The following is a 20,053-nucleotide window of genomic DNA, read 5'->3' as shown; positions in this document are numbered from 1 at the left end:
TATTTGACCAAAGTATGGTCAGATATGTAAAAGAAATAATAGCTGTAGACCTGGCGCACTCGCAGCAGACTATTGCATGTATAACAATCGCAAAGGGGATGCCCAGTGGTATCATGAGAACAACTGAAAGACAGCAACCTCTTGAAGTATCTCTGAGTTATACTTGCATTAGTAATAACTACAATTTATTGATTACACAATTGTATACAAAGTACTTTACTAAGACTTTTTATTATATTATCTCAATAAATTCCTATCTAATAATGAGGAAACTGGACCTTAGAAAGGTAAAATGACTTGATAACAGAGCTAGCAAATAACAAAACTGAGGTTAAATTCAAATCTTTTTTACTTTAAAACCTATGCTCTAATCATGATACCACATGACTGCAGTTTCTAAAAGAGCAGCTCAGCAGTGGATTTTAGAGAAACTATCATAGCCAACCGCACATCATGCTTAATTCAGAGGTGGGTTACTCATAAATACCATATTACAAGGAAGACCAGCCTAGGTGTAATATGAGCGCTGTATTGTACCATCAACAGCCAAGATCCAAAGATCTTCAGTTGGCTGTTTTACTGAGCCATGGTGAGAAGGTTTTATTCAGTTCATGTCAACACATTTATGTCTAGTGAACATTTATTAGTGTCTATATGCTAAATATTGTGGGCACACGAAGATGAATGAGGCGTGGGTCACAACCTCAAAAGCATAGAGTGAGAAGACAGGCAGATGAATAGCTGTATTCCCAGAAAGTAACAAAGGGCAGAGTAGGGGGAAGATTAATTTGCCTTGGTATGGGGATTGGGAAAATCTTTGACCGTGTGGGTAAGTAGAATTTTTATTTCAAGAAGAGAAAAAAGTATAACCAAAGACTGAAGTATGGGAAAATACAAGAAGGTTAAGGAAATAATGAGTAGCTCTTTGTGTCTGCAGCAGGATATGCCTGAGTGGGCAGGTAGTCAAGACGGATAAGATGTTGGAAAAAGTACATTGAGAGAGATATTTGAGAAACTTGCTTGTCAAAAAAAAAGTCTAGACTTCTCTGTTTGAAGGTATAGCAACTATAAGCAATTTTATCTTGTCAAATAGATTGTTCCAGGAATATAAATCAGAAAACCACACCAATGTCGCCCATAGTGACTACACTCTAAACGAAAGCATCATTTACATTCATGCACAGTTGCAGTGTGGCAAGCCTGCAAATCTTTTCAACCACTCTCTTGAAAATTGGGGCTTATGATTGCTGTCCAGAGTGTCCTCTTCAAATATTTCACATATGAAGGACACCGATTACACAAATGTGCACACATTTATACCCAGGAAAGAGGGGAGAGAGAGAGACTGATTGTGCTATGCAGGAAGGATTTCTATGGACTTGTCTTTTATCTTATGGAAGAAAGGAGCATGACGTAGCAGGTCTATTTATAGAGCTCTAAAAATGATTTCTAGTCAGGTAATCTTGCAAAATCAGGGAATGCATATATAACATAATGAATATTTAAATGTAGTAGGAACTTCAGATCCTCCTGAAACTAAGGTATTTCTGTGGCAACCTTAGAAGAGGCTGGACTCCAAAGGGATGAGAAGTGTTACCATGGCAACTCTCGGGCTGACTCATTCATAGATAACTCCTTAAACTTGTGACATGAGAGAAATCGCTTGAGGATTTTTAACACTGTACCAAAATATACATTGCTCCATGCAGATGAAAATATACATCGGCATAGTTGTTGTTGTTGTTGTTTGTCTTCCTAAGGCTCTCTGTGACATTTTTATACAAGACCTCCCTTGTCCTTCAGGTCTCTTCCATATTCAGGATGGGGAAATGGCTACGGATGATGTATGAAGAATTGGAAAGAACTCAAGCTGCTCTTCAAAAATAAAATCTGCATTATGTTTGCAGATATTATTTTAGTGGCCATACTACTTGCTGATCCTTTATTTCCACTCACATCTGAGCTAGGGTTTCAATTTTCAGTACATGTTTTAAAAACAAATGTGTTAAGCTAGAAGCAGTGAGAAGGACAGGAAAATACACAGTACATGAAAATAAAGATAATAGGACCCTCTCTCTTTTACTCTTTCTCTCTCCCTTTTCTTCTTTTGTTATTCAAGAAAATGTTTTTCTTGTAGAGTAACACTAAGAGAAGTTTCCAGGCTTCCATTCCTTTTGCTTCAGAAAGAGAACACAAAAGGAAATTGATAAAATAGGGAATAACACTTTAATGGAGACAGGAACAGATTTTATAGGACTAATGAAAGCATAGATGTGGATCATTGAGGATTTTGAAGAACGTTTTGGGAATACCCAGGTCATTATTTCTCAAATTATGATCTGAAAGTTAATAGCATAATAATGTCCTTGGATACATCGACCCAAAAATGTAAATTTCAGGATTGTGCACCTTAGAATCACATTCAGTAGTCCAAGTGGTCCTGATATTAATTACATACACTGAGTGTGAGAATCATTGATCTAGGCAACCTCCTCATTTTACTAGATGAAATTGATCACTGGCTGGGAATTTGAATTGCCAAAGATTATCCATAGTTCTAAAACCCACTTCTCCAGATCCTTAGCTTCATTCTTGTTAGCAAACCAAGTTCCCATGTGAAATTTTTAAAGATAATATATCTAGAAAAAATTTATGACAATGTAGAGCTTAGGATATGACTAAATTAATACCTGTTAAATATGCTTAAAAGGAATGTGTTGGAGTGTGACTCCATGATATAATAGAAATTTGATTGGCTGGGTAGTAAATTATTCAAGGCAATTTCTTTTTCTGGGCCATTTTTGCTGCTGATGCCTAACTTTGAAACATACACCTCCCTTAGGGGGTAGATAAGGCACACTAAAAATAAACAAAATAATATAGTTTAAAAAGTGAGTCTTATTTGTCCTTGGCATCTTCTACTTTACATAAGAAAACGGTTTTTTCAGCTAAATATTGGAATTTTGTTAACATGGGTTTGGAGGTTTATCAATAGATTTTGATATTTAGACTATTCATAGTCACTAATACCTCATCTCTTCCCTTGAGTGATGATGGATTAATTGCCCTGCATGCACACCCTGAAAGAGCAACTTGGCTGTCAGCCAGTAGAAAAAGAAAGACTGATATGCACCAAGCCTCTGTCCTATGCCCTTGTCTTGCCTCTATCTATAAATTCACTTTGATAATCTCATTTAATCCTATAACCATAGAGCTGATGAGGACTCATTAACCTGTGCCCCTGATATCTATCTGTTATCAGCTACAATACTTGTATCTTCAAGCTCTTTGAGTTAGTATCCAGCACAAACACATCAACTATTCCCTAAATTCCGGTACTCCTCTAGTGCTTGCCTTATTTTCTTAATTTCTCATATTCACAGCAGCCAATTTAAGCCCATTCTCTTTCTTTCAATGTTTTGTCTCTACTCCTCTCCTTATGCTACTCCTACTCTGGCCCCACTCAGAGGCCTAGGATGTTTCACCTCTGCTACAATTTAACAGGGCTGTCTGCCTCTGGATTTATCTCGCCTCTAAGTATTTATTGATTCATTCAACAAAAAGTTGTTGGACACCCCCTAGACTGCAGATACTGTCCTCAGCACAGGGAATCGCAAGATAGATATGTCCTCATGGAGCGCACAGTCCAGTGGAGGAAATAGAAGAGCACCCAGCCAGTTTTCTTGCAGAGAAATGCAGGCTATGAAGGGACAGTCCTGGGGGGAGCAATAGGAGAGACCAAACCGAGACTTTCTGGCTTCTGACTGAGATAAAAAGATGCGATTTGTCTTCTAGTCTGAAGCCTGTTTCAGTAGGCGGTGGACAAGGACAAGGGAAAGAAGAATGAGTGTTTTAGGCCAAGAGGACTTCACAGCAAGAGAAAACACTGTGTGTTTGAGGAACTGAGAGAAGACCAGCACGGCTGGATGATAGGGTGGAAAAGGAATCAAGTAAAGAAATGCAACTGGAGAGAGAGAGAAATAAAGGAAGCACATTGTTTGCCCTTAGGAAATTTGTATTTTTATCTTCATAACATTGAGGGGCCATCGAACTTTAACCTTGGGAGCAACATAATCATAATTGCAATTTTAAAAGAATTGAAATACCACTTTACCTGCCATATATCAAATGCATTAAGGAAGAACAAGACAAAAGCAGAGGACTAGTTAGGAGCCTCTTGCAGTTAATCAGGTGAGAAATGATAAAGGCCAATCTAGATCATAGCAACTAAACAGAATAAAGAGATATTTTAATGAAATAGAAATGCCAGGTTTTATTGACTTATTTAGTATGGGGTGAGATAGAGAAAAGAGTCAAGAAAGATTTCTAGTTTCTGATTTGATCAACAGGGTGGATGATTGTTGAGAGTCATCCGCCACTGAGAATGGGGGTGGAGATGGAAGACCAGATTTAAGTGTGGGTGGGCACGATTCTGTTTTGGGCATTCTATCATCTTGGCGATAGAGGCGTAGACATAAATTATAGTAGTCCCTACCCTCAACAAATGTATGTTCCTTCTCTTCTCTTGGAGTGTTATCATGCATGCACAATCTAAACTAAGAGATCTTTAACCTCTAGGCACTTGCCATGTTTGCCTTTCATCTTACTGTTACTTAGAAATAATTGCCAGCAAGGAAAATGTAGTTGCTACCATAGCTAATGATTAAGACGACTTTTACCTGGAAGTAGTACAATTTGGCAGGCTTTTGAATGTGAAAACCATCCTACCAAAAGAAAATTATTCTACTTCCTATACTCCTTGAGGATTATTATAGAACAAAAATATTGTCTTTTTCTCAGCTAACATCTGGAGAATCATCCAGGACAGTGATGAACACTTGATTGTATTTAGCATTCTGTGGGGACATCAACAGCACACAGATAAGAGCATGGCCATGGTGTTCATTACCAGCAAAAGCTGATGAAGGCAAGGTCATGGATAAAACATCAGAGAGGACTGAAAAGTCTACATTAGAACTGACTGTTAAGGATTAATCGGCATCCATAAAAAAAGCAAGTCAGAAGTCAGACTTAGGCAAGAGATAAAAGCCATGTCCTATGAGAGAAACCTTTTGTGCTTATGATACATACTTAGCCATTGCTTGTTATATAGTGGGAAGAACTAGGAACTTAAAGTCAGACAGACATGGGTTCGAATCATAACTCTGATGTTTCTGAGCAGAGTCACTGTGGGCATCTCTTAATGAGTCTCATGTATAAAAAGGGAATATTAATTCCAACTTCATAAAGATGTGAGGTTTAAACAATATAACCTATAGAAAGCACCTACTAAAGTACCGGTCATGCAGTTAAACATTCAGTAATAGGCAACTCATTAAGTATCTAGAGGGGGAAAATTGATAACTTAGCTAAAGAGAGTGAAAATATATATTAGGCATTGCATTGTCCTGTGACATGCTTTAAGTACTTGGTTTTCCTTATTTAACAACTATAGTGTTTATAGTTTTTTAAGATTATTACATATATTATTTTAATTCATTATTCCAACAGACCTGTTGATAGTTTTTCTTCCCAACACACAGATAAAGAGATTGAATTTCAAATTTGCTCTAAGATCATAGGGGGAGTGAAAAAATAAATCCTTAACTAGATTCCAACTGTCCTAGTTGTATTTTTGCCAAAGACCTAGTTGATGGATCAGTTTGTTAGCATGGAGCTTTTATTCCTAGTTGGATCCCGTCTATGTGCTTAGTGCAAGTCTATTTAAATATGCATGTTTGGTATGACTGACAACTGTGAAACTATATCAGAGGAATATTAAGTTTATCAGAATTATTAGCTTTAGAATTCACAAACAACTTTTTCTATACTGCCAAAGAAATTCCTAGAGTTTGGAGGTTGGTTTTGTTTTGTTTTTCTCATTAAATGGTATTACATTGCCAAGGTCCTTCTCTGCAGCTGTGTCTGCCAAGTCACTTTTCAGCCAGATCCAGTCAAAGACCAACAGAAGTTTGAACAGATGCTCAATGAGTTTGAGCCACTGGAGATGGCCAGTGTGGAAACTGATGTAGCTTTTTGGTTCTATAAACTTGACTTTAAGGCCTTACTTGGTTAATGCTTTTTATAAATTTGAATTTAGTTCAATATTTAGAAAATTATAGTACTAAAGGAGCAGCCTATAGTTTTATTTTTTTATTCAGTTAGCCAACATATAGTACATCATTAGCCTATAGCTTTATTTTTATTTACTTTAGCAAGTTGTCATATTAAGCTCCAGAACATAGCATCATACAAGGCAAAAGAGTCTGAAACAGCAGTACTTGTGATACATCTATCTATCAAAAAGAGAGATTTATTGCAGTATTATTTTTAGTTGTAAAAAACCCCCCTGAAATAACCTCAATAACCATTAATAGAATAATGATTAATTTCTATACTATAGTACACTGTGTATCCACTAAATGGAATGAGTTATAGCTCTACCCATTGATTTGGAAGAATTTCTGTGCTGTCATTAAGAAAAGAGCGATCCAGGGCGCCTGGGTGGCTCAGTTGGTTAAGCATCTGCCTTCAGGTCAGGTCATGATCTTGGGGTCCTGAGATCAAGCCGAGTCGGGCTCCCTTAGAGCCTGCTTCTCTCTCTCCTCCCTATTCATGCACTCTCTCGCTATCTCTCTCTCTCAAATAAATAAATAAAATCTTAAAGAAGAAAAGAGAGATTCATAGAAGTGAATAATATAATGCTATTTTTTTAAATGATAAAAGTCCCAACTATATCTATATATGTTCCTAGATAATTTTATGAGTATGAGCAAACATATAAAAGGCTGCCCACCAAGTTACCAACTAGTTAGTGAAACAAAGTAGGATGGAGTAAGAGATCTTGATAAACAATAAACAAATAGACGACGAATAAATAAATAGCTGTAGAGAAAAGGTACTAATTTTCATGATAAAAAGGTAGTACATGTAGAATGATCTTATTTTTTTTAAAGCAGATAGAAAGGAAAATAGCCATCAAGTGTTGATAGTCTCTGAATGTAAAATTAAAACTAAACAAAGCAAATGGTACAGAAAAGAGAGGATGGAGTAAGAGAGCAAACAAGATAAAGTTGACATTTGGGCACTATAATTTGGCTACCCGTTCTCTTTTGAGAGTTCCCCAGGGACTCCCAAGAGACCATTACCTATAGTCTCTTTTGCATGATAATTTGATGGAAATCCATCTTCCTATTAGAAAGTCTGAAAATAAAGCTCCTGAGAGTTTCCAAAAGATTCCTTCCTGGAAGGGTAAGTGACAGCTCTAAGAGATATTGAAAATACTTGGCTCTTGAGAGAGATCACTGTATCCCATAATAATTCCTCCCTTCCGCCCTATTAATTTTAAGAGTTACTAAGATCTCATTCTCTTCCAACAAAACATAATAGAATCTTTTTATTGATTGCTCCATTTTAAGCTCTGTTCACATTACAAGATCACAATTCACAAGAGAAGACTACCTTCCTGGGCTAGAAAACGATCACAAAGTTTTTTCCATCTCTTCTAAGTAGTATGTGTTTTGATAGAATCTTGGTTTTCTGATTCTCATATTTTTTCCCAACTTATATCACTCCATAGCTTAGTTTTCTAGAATTGCCATGCATACCACCTAATGGTTACCATTCTGGTCATATATTCATAGTTCAACTCAGGATGGTCAGCCAAAACTACCACATTCTGAATGTTCCACTAGATCCTCCATGCATCTGATTTTATTTCTGCTCTTACTTAAATGTTAGAGAAAATGGAAACACTAATTTTCTAGGAATCTCTGGAACTAAGGAACTTTGAAAAAACCTAGTGTGTCAAACATATGTAATTAGTTATGTGGTTTCAAACATCAGTAATGTTTATGAATTATTCTCTTGATGAATTAATCACCTATCTTATACTTTACTGATAACTTTGAATATTGACCAATTTGTAAATGAGATCAAGAGTTTCACTGAATACAGTCCATTTTTAAAGTTTTGGCATAAATAGCCTTATACTTCCAAAATTAACAAGTTATTACTGAAAGTATCAATGAAATCTCATTTGATATATTCAAAATGTCTATTAGTATTTTGTAGAGAGTCACTGTTAATTCATTCCTGAAGAGCAAAATTACTCTAAACTCCATATCCTTTTCTCACTTCCTAGAAATTTATGAGTTACCTATGTTAGTGGGAATTATAAACCCATTAATCTTGATTAGTTAGAGAAAAAAATCTGGGTAATTATTTTGGTTAACTGAAAGTCCCCATATATATTATCTAAGGATGATAAGTTTTTCAGAAAATTGGAATGTAATAAGATGAATTTGCAATAACATACTCAGTGCTTATATCCAGTGCTACAAACACACAGCACTACTTAATTCACATTCGGCTAACATATCAGAGCACATGCTATCTACTGCACACTATGCTAGGAACTAAAAATTAAAAATAAAATAAAATAAAAATCCTTTGCCCTTGGGGAGCTCAAAATCTGTGGGACTGGGAAATAACTGTAAGTACTACAATCAAAATAGGAGCAAAGTTGTGGGAGCTCAAAGGAGTGAGTGACTAATCGCAGAATTAAATTTCCCAGGGGTTCTATCTTCTCACCTTATACTGTCACCATGGTGAGCCAATTCATTCCCAGGACTTCATCTCTCACTTGTGACTCACATGGCTTTGTTTCCCTCTGAGCCCTCTCTTCCTATATCCTGGTCCATAACTACTCACTTGGCAGCTCTGTGTGCAAATGCCACTGACACCCACAACACAAACAGGCCTGAAATACATTAGTCATCCTCAGCCCCAGATTTTCAATTCTTATTATCTATCTACTTACTTACGTCAGAAACCCAGGGGTCATCCCTGATGCTCTCTCCTAACTTCACTGCTTCACACATTTTTCATCTTCTCCGCCTCCCCTTCAGTGCTGTGTTAAGTCAACTCTGACTTAGCTCTCTATTCCCTAGGTTAATGCCAGAGCTTGTTAAACTGATATCCTCCTACTCAATAAGCTTGTCTCCTTGAGTAGGCAGCTGCCAATGAAAACAAGTGGAACTATTCCGAATTCTCTGAGTATTTGAAGTGGAGGGAATTTGGTGCAGAGAGCTGGTTACATAGGTGATTGGAGAACTGTGAAGACTACAGAGGACAGCAGGGTGGCTTGGGACTAGGCAGTGCTGAGTCACACCCACTGACATGTGAGTTCCTTGAGGCAGGCAAGAAAAATGTATCAACCCACTTTTTCTCCTCAGCAACTGGCATAATACAAATCTTTAAATATAGTAAACAGTCATGAAATGTTGACACAATGGATCAGTCATTCTAATAATCTAAGATCTTTTTGACCCAGAAGTTTCTAGAAAATTGTCCCCACTTCAGGTCCAACATTTCAATATATCTTACCAGGGAAATAACTCTAATTATTTGAGCTTCCGATTATTCAGATTTTAGAATATAAGACATTTAAACTGTCACTGTATGAAACATTAATTTTATCATATCCATTTTAAGAATTGGATGTTTTTGTATAGAAAAATGCTTTTATATTTTTTAAATTTTTATTGTTATGTAAATCACCATACATTACATCATTAGTTTTTAATGTAGTGTTCCATGATTCATTGTTTGTGCATAACACCCAGTGCTCCACACAGAATGTGCCCTCCTTAATACCCATCACCAGGCTAACCCATCCCCCCAGCCCCCTCCCCTCTAGAACCCTCAGTTTGTTTTTCAGAGTCCATCGTCTCTCATGGTTAATCTCCCCCTCCGATTGTGCAAGACTGTTGAATCACAGATCTGCTTTTATATTTTTAAAGACAATAAATCTTTAGAGCTTCTACAGTAGGTATGAGATTACAAATGCTGAAATTCTTATACTGTACAGTCTTAGTCTCCAACAGTGGTGGTGTCATGCAGTTCATTGCCTCAGAACCCAAGTGCTTTTCTCCAGCTGTCACATCCATGTCACACATGTGTTCATGTATAACAGTGTGCCCAGGTGATCTTCTGCGGTGCCTCTGTTTTAATATAGGCCCATAACTTCTCCCACAAGGTGGATCAATTCCAGAATTGTTCCGAACAGAACACAAGACTGACAAAAATTCTGACTACACAGATGGATAAACCAAATGGGGCTATTTAGGATGAGAAAAAGGTAAAGAAGACTATGTTCTTTGAGGCATGTCATGAGGCTACAGTTGGCAAAAAATAAAAATAATGAATGAGAACATGGGCTTTGGAAACAATGAGAATGCGTGTATTTTATTTATTCATTTATTTTATTTAAATTCAATTAATTAACATATAATGTATTATTTGTTTCAGGGGTACAGGTCTGTGATTCATCAGACACTGATACAAAAACATTCATTTAAACAGGAGCTTGCATTAGAAACAGATGTTGTGTGATTCATTTCAATCACAACTTAAATTGGTTTATTTGTCCGGCCATTTTCCACTAAACTTTGCATGAGATGCAAGATGTATGGTTTTTTTTTTTCCTATCCTTATAATCTATACGACTCATTGCCAGCATACACACCGATCTCCAGGTTACTTTTCTTCATAATTGTCATTGGGTTGGCTAGGGAATTGTCTTGATAGAAGTAAAATACATTTTCCTTCTCCCTCTTTGCTCTTCTGGTTAATAAACAAAGCCAAATGTGTCTCCCTTTTGTTTTTCAGCCATTTAACATCTCTGGGTTTCAGGTTTCTCATAATAGCTCCCTTTATCGAAATCAGGAAGATGGGCCAGATGATTGAGGTTTTGTTGGGTTTCCTTAATATGTGCAATTTGTTCTTAATGAGATTCTGATATGGATGTTGATCAGCATCATTATTATGGCTTTTTCTAGTCAGAGAACATAAAAATGAAAATAACTCAGCACAAAGAAAGTGGAATTTATTGTAGTAACACGAAAAGGGCTCCTGGGAATTGAAAGTATCAAACATGTCCACATGTCCACACCTCATGAGAACTAGAAATAGGAAGTAAAAGCCTTCCTGAACTCACTCATTCATTCTCTGACGATGTCAGACTCTTCATCTTCTGGCTAGTTTTTGCATCTTTCTCCGTTCTCTTTCTTTCTGTGCAGGCCGGCTTCCTCTCTTTATTCGCAGTCTCTCCTCTCTCACAACCACACAATAGCAGTGCACCCTAGTTCTAGGTCATGACTTCTGCATTTAGTCCTACAGCTCCTGTCTCGGATTCTTTATACAAGAGCTAATTTCTGGGAGAGGACTCTGATTGGTTCATCTCATCTTTTTGAGCCAGGCACAGATTTATTTCCTGCCTGTAGATCAGCTGCTTTTAAGTCAGGTATCTACTCTCTCTTCCACGGTGGGAGGAGGACAGGATCATGAAATATAGAATGTGGCCTTGTTCAATCAGCAGGAACTGTCAGCAGGGCAGTTTCCCTCACAGAAGGGACCCTAGACCTGGCAGGCAATGATGCACAGCTCTACTACAATCAGCTCTTGGGGAAAACTAAACTGGCATGAATATTTTACAGGGAACAAGGATTTGTGGTTGGAATGCTTTATAATGTTTATTCAAATTTATGAAAGATAAAATAAAAATGTGTGTAGGAGCATTGATTCTTTAATACACACACACACACACACACACACACACACACACACACACATTCCCTTTCTTAAGAATACTTTGAGGGCGCCTGGGTGGCTCAGATGGTTAAGCGTCTGCCTTTGGCTCAGGTCGTGATCCTGGGGTCCTGGGATCAAGTGGGGTCCCCACTCAGCGGGGAGCCTGCTTCTCCCTCTGCTTCTCTCTCTCTCTCTCTCTGTCTCTCATGAATAAATAAATAAAATCTTTAAAAAAAAGAATACTTTGAAAAGAAGGGATCGTTCATATCCTCTTTCTGAGTGGATGCAATATTACCGGATGTTAAAGCAATATTTTATCTCTTCCCTAACAAGCTAGCCTGAGATGTGTGCTGATCATGGAGGCAGCTCATAAAAGACTCACTTTTCCAACCCACTATAAAGTCTCAGAGCTCATTCTGGTAAGAAGCAGACCTCAATAAAACACATAACCCCTTTTCCTTATTCCAGGGCTAGAAAATGGATTTTTATCAAATGATTTCTTATGATAAAGTGGCAAATTATAAACCATCTAATGCCAGAATTCCCTGGCACAAAAGTTTTGAGGAATACGTTAAAAGCTCAGGTAGACCTGTTAATATACATATTTTTCATGATAAATAGTGATAAAGGATTTTGAAGTATTTTATTAATACTGAAAGGAAAGATATTTCCATCTAAGGCAGGGTTTCTTGGCTTTGGCACTATTGACATTTTGAGCCAGGTGATTATTTGTTGTGGGGGCTGTGCTGTGTAGTGCATTATGTTGGGAGGCATCCCTGGCCTCTACCCACAGATGCCAGTAGCACACATTCCCAGTTGTGACAACCAAAACTGTCTCTAGACATTGCTAAATGTCCTCTGGGGGCAAAATTGTCCTGGGTTTAAAACCACTGATTTAACCTTTATTCTCCACAAGAATTATTTTTATTTATTATAAATATTGTCTTATTCCCCTAACATTTTTAGATTTTAAAAATATGCCCTTTTGGAGTGTAATCGAGCACTACTGATTTGGTATCCTCTCTCTTGTTTTTCTTCAATGAATCAAATTCTCTCATGCCTGAATTAGCCTGACCAATTTCGTTAGCCAACTCACACCCATTAATCCCATTAATTTGCGTCAGTGTTAGAGAATCCCCCATGGCCCATAGTTTCTAAATATGTCGCTCTTCCTCTCACAGAGTAGCTTGCATACTTGAGAAAGCTGGCTGAACAATTATAAGTACATGTCAAATAAAAATCGTTTTAGTGTTCTTGTTCAAAGTATCGTTACCTTTAATTTCTTTCTGAAAAATTTTCCATCCTTCCTTGAGTGCTTGCACTTTGGACTAATGAAGAATTAATAGAAAATCTGTTGAATGAGGGGACAAAATACAGCAATTTTAAGTCTTTCTGTTCCATCTAAAAATGTAATACACCAAGACAAGTCATAGACAGATGTCACTGTTAATATTTCTATTAAGATGCAGCTAGAATAATTTATTTTAAATAGAGCAAATAGTCTCTCAGACATGTAAATAATAAATTCTCTCAGAGAGAATTTGCCTATCTCACAAGGTTGTAATAACAAAATGTGATAATAGATATGAAAAGCTAGGAGAACCACAGAGCACAGAACAGTCTCCAGGAGAAAGAGATTATTGTTATGCGTGCACTATAATACAAATAGTACAAAAGGAGATATGGCTGCATTTTAAGTCTTTACATAATGTTCATCATTATCACCATGATTATCATTCTCTTCAAAAAAGTTTTCATTAAGTTTATCAATCTCATGTCCATATTTCCATTTATCATGGAATCAGGTCATAGATTAGAATAATAATGCTAGAAATACATAAGAAAAGTTCTGAAGGGTACTTGTGCCACATCACCCACTTCCAAATGTAACATAATACAAGCAGAAATACTTTGCACTGAATTACTTCTTCTTGCAAATAGGGTAATAAATTACTGCTTTAATTTCAAACCATGATGTGATTTTTAGCCAGTATTTAGTGAAAACAGAGTAGGAGTTGTGTAGAGCAGAGATCTCACTGCATGCCTACAGTTCTCTTTCCACAGGAAACAAAACAGTTTCCAGAAAAGGAAGGGAAAAGGTCTACACACATGCACACCCATGCACCCATGCACACACACTTACTTAAATCTAGGCACAGATTACTCATGTGTACACTATTTTCTCCTTTTTAATGGACAATTCCATTTTGTATTACTGGAGCTCTTTAAAAACAGACAACTAAAACTCAGATAATCATCATGGTTTTCTCTAGTAGCTTGATCTATTTATTGAGCCCAAATCTTCCTGTCTCTCACTGCCAGGGGAAATCTGGGAGGAAAAAAAAAATGGAAAGGGATGTCTTTAGTGTTATCTTTTACAAGAAGTGAGGAAACAAACTCAAATACGAACCCAGCTCTGAAGTCAAACCAGTTCTTAAAACAAAGCAGGAATGAGATAAGAGAGAAATAGTTGAGCAGTTCCACCACTGATATCAGTTCTCAGGCCAAATAAATGTCTCCATCAAAATGTGCTTTATAAACTATTTTTCAGTACCAGGAGGCAAGTTGTAATTTGCTAGAAAGATCCAGATAATGGTAATTGATGACCTTCATAAGGCAAAGAGCAGTATTCATTCAAAAGGCATTTGCAATTTGGAAAACACCTTCTCCTTTTAAGTGCATCATTCTTTAGTTATTATTGAGCACACATTCCCCCCCCAAAATAGTACCATAAATATAATCCAGAGGTAGATTTTTGTGCACATGGATCTCTCAGCACAACTTTCCTTTATGAGCTACCCCATGACCATTACCTTAACTTTAAACCTCAAAATTCAACTAAATGGATTTAACCTACATTGGAGTGAACACTTGTGCATGCCTTCAATTATTGCGCCGGTACTTCTAACCTGTTGGTTGCCCTATACCTGAAGGTGCAAATTTCCTTGTATTCAGGTGTAACTTCGGGGAGAGCAGGACAGTGGATCTTTGGGAACATATGATACCACAGACTATCACTTTCATGACGAAAGGCCTTTGATGATGATCGTGATGATGACAGTGATGATGATGATGATGATGATGATGATGACCAAATTTTTTGGTTTTTTGTTTCATTTGTTTCACAGGATTATACACTCACCATGTATTTCCAGCAGTCTTGGAAAGACAAAAGGCTTTCTTATTCTGGAATCCCGCTAAACCTCACGTTAGACAACAGGGTAGCTGACCAACTCTGGGTGCCAGACACCTACTTTCTGAATGACAAGAAATCATTTGTGCATGGGGTTACGGTGAAAAATCGAATGATCCGACTGCATCCTGATGGAACGGTTCTCTACGGACTCCGGTAAATGACTTTGTGTTGCATGGTTCACTGTTACTGTTGTTGTTCTTGTTGTTAGGTTTTATTTTTTACTTTTGGGAATGGGCAGTGGGAAGAGAAGCAAGTAGGAGAATATAGAGACACTCTCATCTCTGTAACAAAATTATATTAAAGACTGGAAAATCTCTTTTGGAATCACTGGAGCTAAACCTAGGCAATTTTGTTCATCAAAGGTAAGTGAATTATTTGCCCTGAACTTCCAATAATAAACAGAGTAATAAGAAAATGTATGTTTGTCAGATTTCATATCTAACTTATTGTAGAAGTTAAATCTTTTTTTAGCGATTGCTTATCTCAGAGCCACCCAGACTGAACTGAAATGTATTCTAAGTATTGGGTATGGCTACTTAATTATGAAAGAGAATTAGGAAACAATATCTTGAAGAAGTAGGAAAATAATTTTTGGTGACTTTGAGAAGATTCGTAGTGTTTTCATTTCCTTAATCCCTCTTTTAGTGTTTGTATTTAGGTATATGATCCATACTGAATTATTTTTGTTTTTCATGTAAGGTAAGGGTTGAGGTTCAATTTTTTCCATATGAATATCCAGTTATATAATTTACTGAAAAGATTCTTCTTTTCCCACCAGATTGTGCTGGTGCCTTTGACTGGATAAGTGGGGGGTCTAGTTCTGGGCTCTACTCTGTTCTATTGTTCTTTTTGTCTATCCACAAGCAGTATCACACTATTTTAATTATGATAGCTATACGGTAAATCATAAAATAGTGTAAATCCTCCAACTTTGTACTTATTGTTTAAGATTGCTATGGATATTCTAGGCCTTGTGCTTCTTCCTATAACTTTTAGAATCAACTTGTTGATTTCTACCCAAAAAGTCTGCTGGAATTAAAATTGAAATTGCATTGACTCTGTAGATCGATTTAGGGAGAATGAATATCTTAAAATTATCTAATATTCTAATCCATGAATATGATATACCTTCATTTATTTAGGTTACCTTTAATTTATATCAAAATGTTTTGCACCATAATGGGTTTTATTTTGTTTATTTGGCTTTTTAAGTGTCAAGTATAAAAGAGGTATGATACACCTGTAGTGGTTTATTATTAACCCTCATTTGGTTAAGGGTTTATTAAAAATTTTAGAGCTATAATTCAAATCAGCTTCCCATTTACCAAAGAAATACCTGAATTGTGGCAGGTTATTGTAGGATATGTAGAGTGGTGGTTCTTTACCTTTGTGATATCTTTGAGAAGCTGATGAGAGCTATATTCACAAACTCACGTATGAGCCAAATTTTCCCATTAATTCACGGTCTTCATAAGCCCCCTAAAATTCTTCACACACCATCCACACCAAGCTAAAACTCTAGACAAGGGATAAAATGCTACAGTTAATTTCTGTATATTCACGAATACCCAAAAACAATATGCAAGTGAAAAAAACTGCCCTTTTTTTCTGCACTAAGTTCTGCACTAAAACTTCTGAACTTAACCCGGTGGTTGATTATTTAGTTGATAGATTTGGACTTCATTTGCATAGTAAAACAGCATTAGTTGCAAAATAACATTTGTAATTTCTCCAACTTTTTCAGTACCCCAAGAGCTTTCAATTCTAGTTTAAAATCTCTGACCTAAAAATCTCTCAGAAAAATGGTAAAATAAACCAACAATTCCCTTTAGTATATTGATAGTTACTACTGACAAAATCTCCTAATCCAAGATCAGTAGTGATCATTAATGATGGCACCTTCACTGGAAATCAGTTGTAATTTTTTGTCACCTATGAAACTTCTATCGGATATAACCAAGGTGTAAAGGGACAAATTATTCCATATAGAATAATTCCATAACCCAATGTAGCAAGCTAATCAATTACATGTAAAATCACTATATGTGATTAGTAAAGAATGTATAAAAAGTTTTTTTTTGTTTAAAAGAAAAAGGAACCAGGTTTTTTATAGGCAAGAAAGTAGTTTGCATTCTCAGTTTACAGAGTCTCACTTCAGGCATTTCTCAAATTATTGGTAGCCTCTACCAATGGGAATTGATGGAAAGGGAGAAAGATATTTGAGAACCATGAAGTTGAACACACCTCATTGTAAACTGATAAAACTGAGGCACAAAACAAGAAGGGCCTTTTCTAAGGGCACAACAAAGTAATGGCAGAATCGGGACTAAAATCTAGGTATCCTGATTCCCATACATGTGCTTTTCCTACCCACTGCCTTTCATACACATTTAAAAGTCAACACCTCCTTCCAAGTTGTACAAGATTGCTTTCTCCTCTTTGGAGCCAACCCAGGCTTGGAGCCCCCAGGCAGATCTCCTAAAGATAAACACAAATCCTTCCTTTATTATGTGAACTCTGATCTCTTTTGGCACCAGCGTTCTCCATAAGAGCTTCACACCATTTCTGATATTTCTCCTTCCTTGTCTTCTTCCCTATCTCTTCCCCCCCACAGGTTTGTTTTTCTTTTCCTGGAGTTTATAAACATCCTGGAGAAACCATAAGATATAGCAAAGAAAGCATGACATCTGGAGTCAAAGGACCAAAAATGGGCTCAAACTCCAACATTTCTGATTGTTTGCCTTGAACAAGTGACACAAATTTACTGAGTCTTAGTTCTATCACCTGCAATAATGGATTAATAATCCCTGATACATAATTGGGAAATTCTCATGAAATAATGATTGTGTTAATACATGGCTAATTCTAAATTATATTTTTCTAAGTCACTGTGCCTTATATAGCCTCATTAGCTGCTGGAAAAACTGCACATGGAGGGTGATTCTCTAATTCCCAGGGGCATCAGTGACCAAAACAGAGATACAGTTGTCCAATTAAAAAAAAAAACAAAACAAAAAACCATTCAGGGGCATCTGGGTGGTGGCTCAGTCGGTTAAGCATCCAAGTCTTGGTTTAAGCTCAGGTCACGATCTCATGGTCTTGAGATCAAGCCCCACATCAGGCTCCGCGCTAAGTGGGGAATCCATTTGAGATTCTCTCCCCTCCCTCTCCCTCCCCCTGTGCCTTTCCCTCTGCTCACGCAGTGCTCCCTCCCTCTCTCTCCCTCTCTCAAAATAAATAATTAAAAAAAATTCATTGAGTGCCCAGTATATGCCATATATTCACTATTCTGGCACTGGAAATAATTCCTCAGAAGCCTGACAGAAATTTGTCACTGTGGCAGAGGGAAACTCTGCAGTGACTGTGGGTCAGAAGACTTGTGGCTGAACTAGATTGTACTCTTCAGGAAGCTATTTTCTCCTCTGGGCTTCAGATCCCTCAGTCTTAAAGGGAAGAGATTGCATAAAATTCTCCCTAAATTCCCTTCCAAATCTAACTTCCATTGCTTCTATGGTCCTATATATTCAGGCATGTTTATTTTAATTCTTCCGATATAACATTTCTTAGTCTTAGAAATGACGATCTGCATTTTTTCTTTGTAATTGCCTTTTCAAGGATAACTGCCATGTATTACTTCCTAAGCACATGTACTAGAAAATCCTTATCATATAACATATGTATTGGCATATTTATAGCTTTCCTAATTTAGACATGGATAATGAGGAGAAAGAAATTCTTGCCTTATCCTTTTCCATAAGTCCAGCTAATAGTCATTATGAAATGAGACCATACACTAATGGGTTGTTTTTGGCATTGATGGGATCAATGGGATTTTCTGAATATAACTGAAAGCCCCTTCAACCAGGAATTCCATAATCACAAGACCATATCACTAAACTAAATAACGATGTTTCTGTATTCAGACTCACTATGAGATGCTCAAACAATGGGTAGGAAGCCACAGGAATAAAATTGGTGGTTTTCTATTTTTGTGAACTGTGTCAGATCAGACTTGCCACGCAAGGAAGGCCACACAGTTGTGATAACGCTTTAAAATAACAGAATGGTGTCTGATGGGAGTCTAGTGCTTTTGGAGGTAGCCAGGCTGCTGTGTGGCTGGCGCGCAGTAAATAGAGGAGACTCCATTCCTTATGTTTTTTGCTACCAGGTTACTTCTGCTGTGACTAAATGCATTGTACCAAGGAGCAGTGCCACACTCACTATTACTTCTTCTTCCATTTTGCTCGAGATCTACATAAAAGATGTCTGTGATGTGCTGTAAGCTGTGGCAGGAGACTGGAACTTATGTCTGTGTCCCTCGACCGCTCCACCCTGCTCCTTTCAAAGCACATAATGGCATTTCTTTCCTTACTCAAACGTGGAGACCGAACAACCAAATGCCTCAGCGTCATGGCATCAAAATCTTAAACTTTGGTCTTTCCTCCCTTCCATTTAACTCTGAGGATGATTTTCTCCTCTTTCGAAGGCCAATCTCTCCACATATGCATTTAATTTTCTTGCTGCACACTCATTTCAGACTTTGCTCCATTCTTTTAGCAAATCTTCAGTCTTCCCTCCCCCCTGGCTCCTTCCCCTTGGTTTTGTCCTCAAACACCAATCTTCTCACATCTTACATCTTTGGTTTCCTCTGTTCTCTCACCATTTACTGCTCAGTCTCAAAAACCATGGCTCCACCCATGCTACTTTCCTGAAAGAACTCTCCAAAATTACCAGCACCGTTGCTGGTTCTCAATCTATACTCTTGGGTTCTCTGAATGTTTTAAGAGTGGTGACTGACCTGGACTTCAGGATTTCCAAGACTTGGCACAGTTTTTTCATTATTGCTCTTCTTCTGGTCTTTTTGCTCTTCCCTCACTGGTTCCTCTCTGGCCTCTAATGGTGAATCAGCGGGATTCCTTGAGGTTTGACCAACTCACTAAGGTGACAGCTTAAATATCTAAAATCCCAAATTATTGAGTTCAGAAAAATATTTGTAATTGCTTACTGAGCATCTGTATCTGGACGCCCACCTGGCCAGATCCTCCTGACATGACCCCTATTTCCTATTATCTGTTTTTTTCTAAAACCAGATTCTCCTCCTTATACATCTGTTAACAAAAATCGTCATCCTCCAAGTCAATAGGAATAAACTTGAAGGCAGTTTTGACTCCGCATCTCTTTTGTTCTGAGATCCAATCTATTGCTTCTGCTCTGCTGTATCTCAGCCATGTCCATTTACAAACCATTTCCATCATCTAAATTAAC

At 37.2% G+C, this 20,053-nt stretch overlaps 1 protein-coding gene across 2 annotated transcripts in view; it reads left to right on the top strand.

The window, feature by feature from the left end:
• Positions 1–20,053, top strand: part of GABRB1 (gamma-aminobutyric acid type A receptor subunit beta1) — a 362,319-nt gene that overhangs the window by 102,344 nt on the left and 239,922 nt on the right. For both annotated transcript variants that reach the window (XM_028092550.1, XM_028092549.2), the window contains exon 4: positions 14,721–14,941. In XM_028092550.1, coding sequence (XP_027948351.1) covers positions 14,721–14,941 — 221 coding nt within the window. The remainder of the gene's footprint in view (positions 1–14,720; positions 14,942–20,053) is intronic.

The sequence above is a fragment of the Eumetopias jubatus genome, unplaced genomic scaffold (genome assembly GCF_037043125.1).
Source record: "Eumetopias jubatus isolate StellerSeaLion01/CBP00866 unplaced genomic scaffold, mEumJub1_p1.0 scaffold_2, whole genome shotgun sequence".
NCBI classification, from domain to species: Eukaryota; Metazoa; Chordata; class Mammalia; order Carnivora; family Otariidae; genus Eumetopias; species Eumetopias jubatus.
The sequence above is the reverse complement of the archived record's forward strand: the minus strand, read 5'-3'. Positions and strand labels throughout refer to the sequence as shown.